The 12037-nt window shown below is 39.7% G+C and overlaps 1 protein-coding gene across 1 annotated transcript in view; it reads right to left on the reverse strand.

The window, feature by feature from the left end:
• Positions 1-994: 994 nt before the first annotated feature.
• Positions 995-12037, reverse strand: part of Dthd1 (death domain containing 1) — a 103175-nt gene continuing 92132 nt past the window's right edge. Inside the window, 2 exon segments of the mRNA XM_087584546.1 lie at positions 995-1317; positions 6582-6616. Coding sequence (XP_087440672.1) covers positions 995-1317; positions 6582-6616 — 358 coding nt within the window.

Here is a 12037-nt window from a genome sequence, read left to right on the forward strand (position 1 = left end):
CCCTGGAATTGGTTGCTTGTAGTCACGAACAACTAGGTTAATTATATATATAATTGTTTAAAAGTCATTCTCTCTATTCTATCTTCACTTCACATTTAGAAAAAACCTTAGCTATGGAAATGTAAATTGAACAAATTATATTGCAAATGCCATTAAGCTTAGTTGAACCGATAGTGCTATTGGCTCCAGAAAATACATCAGCAATTTTTGATGGTGCTGACACCCAGAGGTGTTTTCATTTGACTGATTAAGCTACTGTTCGGTATTGGTTCTAATGCTTTGAATTAATCCAGCCCCCAAATCAGGAATCTGCATGTTCAAAAACTGAATGTCATTTTCTCCAACTGGGTTTTGATTGATCAATAAAGAGCCAGCGGCCAATGGTTGGGCCTATAGACTGAGGCAGGACCTTTGGATTTGCATGGGCAATGAACTGGAATGAAGAAGAGTCAAATTACCATGATTCAGAGGAAGATGGATCAGATTTAGAACTGCAGAAGGAAAAATCACCCAAAATGTAGATGAGAAGAAATGTGCCCAGAAGCATCTTGGGCAGCAAACACTAGGGAGCCGCCTAGTCAGAGCCAGGACAATAAAGATAAAATAGAGAATTACAGGGCTGTAAACCAGGATTACTGAGGAAAATGGTGCTAGCCACGATGAGGATTAGAACTGCCCAGTCTTTGAGCTAGTCAAGGCATTTAAAATTAACTGGTGTGTGTGTGTGTGTGTGTGTGTGTGTGTGTGTGTGTGTGTGTGTGTGTGTGTGTGTGTGTTTCACTCATGAATCTATAGGACTCTGAGAGGCCGCTGGCATCAAAGCAGTGTCGCTAAACTTTCTGCTACAAGCTTCTCTTTTGTTTTCATCGATTTCCCACCAGCAAGTCTATCAAATAGATTCACTTCAATCTTACTCAGTAACTGGGAAACAGTCTCACTTGATCGTTGGCATCCATGAGCTCCTTTTAAGGGTAAAGGAAGCATGAACACACCTTTATTCAGCAGCCGCATCAAACCAGGGCTGTGGTTCTGTGAACACCTTATGTTCCCATTTGAATTTGAGCTCTTCTGCAAGATGGCCCCAGCCCATCTTGCGGAGATGGCGAGCCAGGAGACGAATTTTGTCAGTGAAAGTCAGGAGTGATCTTTTCCAGAAGCAAAGGAGTTCTTAGATCTGCTCAGTCAGATCATCAGGATGCTTGAGTTTGATGAGCTAGACTGTGCTCTGGCGCAGCAGGAGGGATGCTGTGAGGACCTCAGCACCTTATTCAGAGAGTTAGTCAGCTAGCCAGTGGAGCAAGTTATCCCATAGGGCCTCTGTCAGGGCACATGTATCATTAGATAATTACAGTAAAGTTAGGACTCTTGCTTAGGCATGTGCTGATCTAACACTCCTCACCAGCTCATCACATAAAAGCTGCCTGCTCTCAGGTTTAACCTCTGAGAAAGAAAGATACAAGACCACCCATAGGCTGCTGAAACTCTGCCAAGACCAAAGATCATCTGAGGGTCCTAGTGTCTGCAGAGGCTTAGTTACGTGAATGTCCTTAAGAACCAGAAGGGCTTCATAACATGATTTTATGCCCCATCCACACAATGTGATGCTAAATTAAAAGGGCACTTGATATTTTTAATCAGCTCATGTTGGAGTCTTGGCTGCTCTTGAATGGCACCGTGTTCCAGGATATTGTGTAGGTACAAAAAAGATATTTCTCTTTGTCAACACTAATGCAGTAGATAAATACATAAGCTAGTTAATTTTCGCAGGAATATAACCACACAAATATTCACAGATACCCAAGGTACCCAGCGCACATTCTACAGAAGTCCTTTACACTAACCTTTTGACTGATCTCAGTACCAGTTAGATCTCCAAGCACGTTGATCATGGGCAGTATGCTCAACATAGCCCCCAACAAGCCTGGGAAACCCCTGGCCATCTCTTATACTTCTGATTCCATTTTCCTATAGTCACTGTTTCGAGTGTGTGATTCAGACCATCATTCTGATGAAGTCCCTTTGTCCTACTCTCTTTCATCACAGACTACTTTTCCCGTTTTGTGATCACTCCCACATGTACAGCTTTCATAAACAGCACTTTGGAGCCAGTTTCTTATGAGGATTACTTAGGAAAAGGGTCTGACACATCCTTGCTGGTTTTCCAAAGTGTTATCCTAGCATCAGGTAACGCGCTCATTTTGATATCCATTGTACCTCATAGTTCTTCCTCTCTTAATATCGTTTATCCTTCTCCAGAAATCAGCAGGAGACTTGCTGGTGAACATTCATTCCACCTTCCACCACCTCATTGACCTGTTTCATGTTTCTCAAATAGGTTGGAAACACTCCGCACATTTTCTTTTTTTCTATCCTATCCTATCCTATCCTATCCTATCCTATCCTATCCTATCCTATCCTATCCTATCCTATCCTATCCTATCCCATCCTATCCTATCCTATTCTTTCTTCATTCCCCTTATTTCCTTTATTGTTTGTTTGTTTCTTTTCTTTCTTTACCTTGCTGAGAATCAAGGACAGAGACTGATCCCTAGTCAGAAGTCACTTTACCACTCTGTAGACAACCATTCGGTCACTGAACTACATCCATCCATAGTCTGGAAAATCTTGTCCTTAGTCAACCAGACTGATTCCTCCTCTGTAGTCTAAACTTCTCAACATCACTATTTTCTCCGACATCCCACACTTCCATGGCTCCAATTCCTCTGCTCCTAGTGATATTACATACAGATCCATCTCTAGTAGCTATCCCCCATTGTCACATGTCCCTGCAGAGTTCTGCCTGCCTCAGCACCAGTAAATCTTAAAGGCTCAGGTTTCTATATCCATGATGATCTTAGAACCAACCAAAAATGTGCTTCCTCTTCAGCTTCATGGATTCTAGTTGTCCAATTTAAATCCTGGGCTTCCCATGAATTCATGAAAAAATGTGTGGAATGCAACTAGCTATGCTACTTTCTGTCATGCATACTATCTGAAGTAGTGGCAAGTGCATGGAGAAATCTCTTCTTTTTTAAATTCAATTTAAAATTGTCTACACCAATGACTGGAGAATCCTTTCTTTTTCCTTTAAGTCACAACTTCACCCATTCTCTTTCAGTCAGTCAATGTTTACTTTCCTACTTTGCTCAAAGCTGTTTACGTACTTCTTGACACTGCCTTTACACTTAGAAGTAATTTGCTTTCCATCCCTAATCTTCAGTGTGTTGGACTACATTCCCTCTGCAATGCAGTGTCCCATGACACCTGTCCCAAGTCTCCTTACCTTCTTTTGTTTCTATTCTTTTCCAAAAAATTCTGAGACCTTTACTGACTTTGATTATTATATGTCAAGCTCCAGTGTTCACTTCCTTTATAATTATTTTCTTTGATTTTCCTTGAAAAAATACACTATTGCGTCTTTGCTTTGGGGCTCTGTTTAACATTCTAGTTAAGCAATTACTGAAACTCTTCTAGAGGCATTTTGGTTACAGCTACTGGTTCTTAGTCTACATCTTCTCTGACACACATGGATCCTGTCATTGTTTTCATTATTGGTAGGAGTTGTATTTCATGGTTTTGTTTTCTTCTGTCTTCCCTTTGCTAACTCATCTCCTCAGTATGACTTAGTGGAGGCTTTCTGTGTCAGATCTCCTGAAATTTTTAAAGAAACTATTCTTCGTCTAAACATTAAGGCTAGACTGACTCCATGACAGGCTTCAGATTGACAGTTCAAGAGATGAGGTCTAAATCTCTCTTTACAAGAACTGTGTAAGTCCAGGCAAGTCCTGCCCTCAGAAGAAGCCCTGACACCTGGACTGAGGCAAGGAAAATGGATCAGCAGCAGTTTCCAGACTTCCTCAGATACTTTCTCAGCAACAGTTTCTAATCCCCATGCCCCAGTAATGGAATGTCCTTAGAAATGGAGTAAAATAAAGGTCACCTACCCTGTGATCTCCTAAGGTCCTTTAAATGAGGGCCTGCAAACTCACTTAGTTGTCTCTCTATCTTGATAATAGGAGTCCCCAGCTTGCTGGACTTCTGCAGAATAAGACACCTTTTATGTTTGCATACTATTTGAGTCTGAGGTATCATTCTTTGGTGAATCATGAATGCCTACAATATGATTTTTATTTAATATCTCTGTCTCTCTGTCTCTCTCTGTCTCTCTGTCTCTCTGTCTCTCTGTCTCTCTCTCTCTCTTTCTGTCTCTTTCTCATATGTGTGTATATGATGTATAAGTAAGAGTATGGTTGTACATATGCCATAGTGTGTATGTCTAGGTCAGAAGGTAATTTGATAGGGTACCAATTCTCTTCCACTATGGAGCCCAGGGGTTGAACTCCTATCTCTGGACCATTTTGCCAACCCAAATTTGCCCATTTCTTCTGTCTCCCTCAGTGAATTTACATATTCTTGCTTGCTTACTTCTATTCTGTATGTAACACATGTAACATCTATTATAATTTCATCTTTAGTTTTGTTTTTCTCAGATCTGAAATATTCATCTCTTTGTACGAGATATATTTATCTGTATAGCTATAGAAAAGACAACTGAGGTATAATATTTGTAAAATTAAAGCCATCAGCTTTGGCCTTTCCTTCTTTCCAGCTGCTCAGTTTTCATTCTATTTGTTTGCCTCTATGTGTTTTAATGTGGTCGTTTGACTGAGTCAGCTAAAACACTGAGTATTATTTAAATTTCTCAAAGACTATTTCACAAACGTTGTGCCTAACTGTCCCAACTTTTCAGATCTCCATATTTCTTCTCTTTTCCAGCTTTGTTGACTCACTATTACTCATTCTTAAATAATGTCCCCCAAAATGTCCATGACTCTAATGCTGTTTGGAGGTTGTAGAACATTTAGGATGTGGAGCCTGATGAGAAAATGTTAGGTCTTTGGGCCTTTCTTGTTGGGGGGCACTATTATTTTGAGGTCTTCCATGTTCTCTGTCTTTTTCCTGAAGGGATATATTGCCAATTCCTCTCACCATGTTATATTCTACTGCCAGAAAGTCATGACAAAACTGAGCCAAAATAAATTTTCCTTATTTTAAGTATTTTAGATGTGTTTATTTTGTATTATGTATTCTAGTGTTTTGCTTGTATGTATGTATAAATACTATGTACACATAGTGCCCACAGAAGTAAAAAGATTCTCTGTAACTGGAGTTACCGTAATGTGTGTGTTGGAAGTCAAACCAAAGTCCTTTGCGTGAGCAACAAATTTTTTTTTTTTTTACCACTGAGTCACTTCACTTCTTCAGAATCCTTCCTGAACTTTTAAATTGATTTCCTCAGTTATTTTGTCACAGTGTTGGAAGACTTACACTACAATGGGCTATCTTCTTACTGAGTTTGGCAGAATTAGAATTCTCATTTATATTCCCTCACTGTAAACATCATCTCATGTTTTATTTTCTTAATAATAAAAATGAGAAATGCTTTGTTTGCATTAGTCCTGTGCACAGAAGCCTGGGGTTCTCTGGATGACCCCACTCAGATCTTTGGAATGTATCCATCAATCTTCCAGACTTTGTCCAGGGACAGATCAACAAGTCAAGTCTAATGCTGTCTATAATCATTCTTCCATTTGAGGTTTGGTGGTACCTGGACTTTCCTAACACACATCAGGATGAAGAGTTAGTTGACTCTTGTACAACCCGATGGTCATTGAAGGCAGCAGCTGTTATGCTTTTCGTTGAACATCAAATTCTTTAAAGTTAATTCTCTGAGATTTTACCTACTTCACTTATGTAAACTACACTTGCTCTCCTTTAAAAAGCACTTTCTTGGTAAAGTATACAATACTGAAATTTACTTCTATCCTCTACTTAATGCAGTCCAGAAGTGCCTGCATTTTCTGCATTAACCCATAGGGATTGCTAATCAGGACTCTGTTCCATTCATGGTTGCCATGAGAAAGTGTGGAGAATAATCTGATGTTTTTGAAGAGTGTAAGTTACAAGATTAATAGATTTAACATTATCAAATAACATATTTTAAAGCTAAAATACAATAAAAGTGTCAAATCCTATCTGAAAATTTGCATCTTTGTTAGATAGCTACATATTTGTTTATATGCAACCTAACTAATAATAAAAAAACATAACCAAATATATTCCCTCTGTTTTCAGAGTCCAAAGTGCCAAGCATTGCACTATGGAATCTGCTCTTTTGTTTCAAAGGAATACAACCTCAATTTCACATCTACAAACATCTAAAGTTGGCCTTCACTAACAATACTTAGATACTGACAACTGACAGTCAGAGTTGGAGTTGTACAGTTTTGTAGTAGTGCAAAACTATAGTGCATTTGCCAACTTGAGAAATGTCTTGCCGTCTGAGCAAAATGCTTTCTAAAGTTCACATTATGAAAGTCTCATTGTAAGTTTAATAATATGTACATTTGCAAATGATACTTTGGGTTATAAATACATCAATTCCCCTAAAAATGCATTGGTAGAATTTTAAGCAATAATAGTGCCACTCCCTATTTTCTGTTATATAAAAAGACTCAGACATACATAAACTATAAAACACTAAAATGTAATATGGAAAAGACAAAGCCAAGAGTCCTTACCTAGAGGGTCTGTAGAAACTCTTTTGGTTGGCATTGTGGTTCATATGAGGTCTCGAGCCCCTTCAAGCTCTTCCAGACCTTTCTCTGATTCCTTCAACAGGGGTCCTGATCTCAGATCAGTTGATTGCTGCTGGCATTCGCCTATATATTTGCTGTATTCTGGGTGTGTCTCTCAAGAGAGATCTACATCCGGTTCCTGTCAACCTGCACTTCTTTGCTTCATCCATCTTGAACATTTCTTTCTGTGCTTCTCAGCCATTCAGCATTCCTCAGCTGTGAATTCTTTGTTTAGATCTGAACCCCATTTTTAATAGGGTTCTTTGTCTCCCTGCAGTCTAACTTCTTGAGTTCTTTGTATATTTTGGATATAAGCCCTCTACCTGTTGTAGGATTGGTAAAGATCTTTTCCCAATCTGTTTGTTGCCATTTTGTCCTAACCACAGTGTCATTTGCCTTACAGAAGCTTTGCAGTTTTATGAGATCCCATTTGTCGGTTCTTGATCTTAGAGCATAAGCCATTGGTGTTTTGTTCAGGAAATTTTCTCCAGTGTCCATGTGTTCGAGTTGCTTCCCCGCTTTTCCTTCTATTAGTTTGAGTGTATCTGGTTTGATGTGGAGGTCCTTGATCCACTTGGACTTAAGCTTTGTACAGGGTGATAAAAATGGATCGATTTGCATTCTTCTACACGTTGACCTCCAGTTGAACCAGCACCATTTGCTGAAAATGCTATCTTTTTTCCATTGGATGGTTTTGGATCCTTTGTCAAAAATCAACTGCCCATAGGTGTGTGGGTTCATGTCTGGGTCTTCAATTCTGTTCCATCGGTCTTTCTGACTGTCTCTGTACCAATACCATGCAGTTTTTATCACTATTGCTCTGTAATATTGCTTGAGTCCAGGGATAGTGATTCCCCATGAAGTCCTTATATTGTTGAGAATAGTTTTAGCTATCCTGGGTTTTTTGTTATTCCAGATGAATTTGCAAATTGTACTGTCTAACTCTTTGAAGAATTGGATTGGTATTTTGATGGGGATTGCACTGAATCTGTAGATCGCTTTTGGTAAAATGGCCACTTTTACTATATTAATCCTGCCAATCCATGAGCATGGGAGATCTTTCCATCTTCTGAGGTCTTCTTCAATTTCTTTCTTCAGAGTCTTGAAGTTCTTATTGTACAGATCTTTTACTTGCTTGGTTAAAGTCACACTGAGGTACTTTATATTGTTTGGGTCTATATGAAGGGTGTCTTTTCCCTAATTTCTTTCTCGGCTTGTTTCTCTTTTGTGTAGAGGAAGGCTACTGATTTATTTGAGTTAATTTTATACCCAGTCACTTTGCTGAAGTTGTTTATCAGCTTTAGTAGTTCTCTGGTGGAACTTTTGGGATCACTTAATTATACTATCATATCATCTGCAAATAGTGATATTTTGACTTCTTCTTTACCAATCTGTATTACCTTGATTTCCTTTTGTTGTCTGATTGCTCTAGCTAGAAGTTTAAGAACTATATTGAGTAAGAAGGGAGAGAGTGGGCAGCCTTGTTCAGTCCCTGATTTTAGTGGGATTGCTTCAAGTTTTTCTCCATTTAGTTTAATGTTAGCAACTGGTTTGCTGTATATGGGTTTTACTATGTTTAGGTATGGGCCTTGAATTCCTATGCTTTCCAGGACTTTTATCATGAAGAGGTGTAGAATTTTGTGAAATGCTTTCTCAGCATCTAATGAAATGATCATGTGGTTTTGTTCTTTCAGTTTGTTTATATAATGGATCACGTTGATGGTTTTCCATATATTAAACCATCCCTGCATGCCTGGGATGAAGCCTACTTGATCATGGTGGATGATTGTTTTGATGTGCTCTTGGATTCGGTTTGCCAGAATTTTATTGAGTATTTTTGCGTTGATATTCATAAGGGAATTTGGTCTCACGTTCTCTTTCTTTGTTGGGTCTTTGTGTGGTTTAGGTATAAGGGTAATTGTGGCTTCATAGAAGGAATTCGGTAGTGCTCCATCTATTTCAATTTTGTGGAATAGTTTGGATAGTATTGGTATGAGGTCTTCTAGGAAGGTCTGATAGTATTCTGCACTAAACCCATCTGGACCTGGCTCTTTTTGGTTGGGAGACCTTTAATGACTTCTTCTATTTCCTTAGGAGTTAGGGGTTGCTTAACTGGTTTATCTGTTCCTGATTTAACTTTGGTACCTGGTATCTGTTTAGGAAATTGTCCATTTCCTGCAGGTTTTCATGTTTTGGTGAATATAGGCTTTTATAGTAAGATCTGATGATTTCTTGAATTTCCTCTGAATCTGTAGTTATGTCTCCCTTTCATTTCTGATTTTGTTTATTTGGACACACTCTCTGTGTCCTCTCGTTAGTCTTGCTAAGGGCTTATCTACCTTGTTGATTTTCTCAAAGAACCAACTTTTGGTTCTGTTGATTTCTTTCTACGGTCCTTTTTGTTTCTACTTGGCTGATTTTACCTCTGAGTTTGATTATTTTCTGTCTTCTACTCTTCCTGGTGTATTTGCTTCTTCTTGTTCTAGAGCTTTTAGGTGTGCTGTCAAGCTGCTGACATATCCTGTTTCTTTCTGCAGGCACTCAGAGCTATGAGCTTTCCTCTTAGCACAGCTTTCATTGTGTCCAATAAGTTTGGGTATGATGTACCTTCATTTTCATTAAATTCTAAGAAGTCTTTAATTTCTTTTTATTTCTTCCTTGACTAGGTTATCGTTGAGTAGAGCATTGTTCAACTTCCACGTACATGTGGTCGTTCTTCCCTTATAGTTATTGAAGACCAGCTTTAGGCCGTGGTGGTCTGATAGCACGCATGGGATTTTTTCTATCTTTCTGTACCTGTTGAGGCCTGTTTTTTGACCAATTGCATGTTCAATTTTGGAGAAAGTACCATGAGGAGCTGAGAAGAATGTACATCCTTTTGCTTTAGGATAGAATGTTCTATAAATATCTGTTAAGTCCATTTGGCTCATGACTTCTCTTAGTCTGTCTCTGTCTCTGTTTAATTTCTTTTTCCATGATCTGTCCATTGATGAGAATGGGGTGTTGAAATCTCCTACTATTACTGTGTGAGGTGCAATGTGTGTTTTGAGCTTTAGTAAGGTTTCTTTAACGTACATACGTGCCCTTTTATTTGGGGCATAGATATTTAGGATTGAGAGTTCATCTTGGTGGATTTTTCCTTTGATGAATATGAAGTGTCCTTCCTTATCTTTTTGATGACGTTTAGTTGAAAATTGATTTTATTTGATATTAGAATGGCTACTCCAGCTTGCTTCTTCCGACCATTTGCTTGGAAAGTTGTTTTCCAGCCTTTCACTCTGAGGTAGTGTCTGTCTTTGTCTCTGAGGTGTGTTTCCTATAGGCAGCAGAATGCAGGGTCCTCATTGCGTATCCAGTTTGTTAATCTATGTCTTTTTATTGGGGAGTTGAGGCCATTGATGTTGAGAGATATTAAGGAATAGTGATTATTGCTTCCTGTTATATTCATATTTGGGTGTGAGGTTATGTTTGTGTGCTTTTCTTCTCTTTGTTTTGTTGCCAAGACGATTAGTTTCTTGCTTTTTCTAGGGTGTAGCTTGCCTCCTTATGTTGGGTTTTACCATTTATTATCCTTTGTAGGGCTGGATTTGGAGAAAGATATTGTGTAAATTTGCTTTTGCCATGGAATATCTTGGTTTCTCCATCTATGTTAATTGAGTGTTTTGCAGGATACAGTACCCTGGGCTGGCATTTGTGTTCTCTTAGGGTCTGTATGACATCTGTCCAGGATCTTCTGGCTTTCATAGTCTCTGGCAAAAAGTCTGGTGTGATTCTGATACGTCTGCCTTTAGATGTTACTTGACCTTTTTCCCTTACTGCTTTTAATATTCTTTCTTTATTTTGTGCATTTGGTATTTTGACTATTATGTGTCGGGAGGTGTTTCTCTTCTGGTCCAATCTATTTGGAGTTCTGTACGCTTCTTGTATGCCTATGAGTATCTCTTTTTTTAGGTTAGGGAAGTTTTCTTCTATGATTTTGTTGAAGATATTTACTGGTCCTTTGAGCTGGGTGTCTTCACTCTCTTCTATACCTATTATCCTTAGGTTTGATCTTCTCATTGAGTCCTGGATTTCCTGTATGTTTTCGACCAGTAGCTTCTTCTGCTTTACATCATCTTTGCCAGTTGACTCGAAGATTTCTATGGAATCTTCTGCTCCTGAGATTCTCTCTTCTGTCTCTTGTATTCTGTTGGTGATGCTTGTGTCCACGGCTCCTTGTCTCTTCCTTTGGTTTTCTATGTCCAGGGTTGTTTCCATGTGTTCTTTCTTGATTGCTTCTATTTCCATTTTTAATTCCTTCAATTGTTTGATTGTGTTTTCCTGGAATTCTTTCAGGGATTTTTGTGATTCCTCTCTATAGGCTTCTACTTGTTTATTTATGTTTTCCTGGAATTCTTTCAGGGATTTCTGTGATTCCTCTCTGTAGGCTTCTACTTGTTTATTGATGTTTTCCTGTGTTTCTCTAGGGGAGTTCTTCATGTTTTTCTGGAAGTCCTCCAGCATCATGATCATATATGGTTTTGAAACTAGATCTTGCTTTTCTGGTGTGTTTGAATATTCTGTGTTTGCTTTGGTGGGAGAATTGGGCTCCGATGATGCCCTGTAATCCTGGTTTCTGTTGCTTGGGTTCCTGTGCTTGCCTCTTGCCATCAGATTATCTCTAGTGTTACATTGTTCTGCTATTTCTGACAGTGGGTAGACTGTCCTATAACCCTGTGTGTCAGGAGTGCTGTACACCTGTTTCCCTGTTTTCTTTCAGCCAGTTATGGGGACAGAGTGTTCTGCTTTGGGGCGTTTAGTTTTTCCTCTCTACAGGTCTTCAGCTGTTCCTGTGGGCCTGTGTCTTGAGTTCACCAGGCAGGTCACTTGGAGCAGGAAGGTTTGTCTTACCTGTTTTCCCGAGGCTCAAGTTTTCTCGTGGGGTGTTGCTTATGAGCTCTCCTCGGGGGCAGCAACCAGGAAGATCTGCACTGCCCTATCCGGGAGCTTCTGTGCACCAGGGTTCCAGATGGCATTCGGTGTTTTCCTCTGGCGTCAGAAATGTGGGCAGAGTGCAATCTCTTCTGGTTTCCCAGGCGTGTCTGCCTCTCTGAAGGTTTAGCTCTCCCTCCCACGGGATTTGGGTGCAGAGAACTTTTTATCTGGTCTGTCCCTTCAGGTTCCGGTGGTTTCTCAGACGCAGTGGATTGGCTGCTCCTGTGCCCTTATCCAAGGGAACCCAGAGGCCATATATAGTTTCCTCTTGGGCCTGGGATGTGGGCAGGGGTGGGCAGTGTTGGTGGTCTCTTCTGCTCTGTAGTCTCAGGAGTGCCCACCTGTCTGGGCAATGAGCTCTCTCTCCCACAGTTGTTGGGCGCAGTGAGCTGGAGGCAGGGAGCGCGACATTGGGACTCCAGCTA

This window comes from Rattus norvegicus, chromosome 14, assembly GCF_021556685.1.
Source record: "Rattus norvegicus strain SHRSP/BbbUtx chromosome 14, alternate assembly SHRSP_T2T, whole genome shotgun sequence".
Lineage (NCBI taxonomy): Eukaryota > Metazoa > Chordata > Mammalia > Rodentia > Muridae > Rattus > Rattus norvegicus.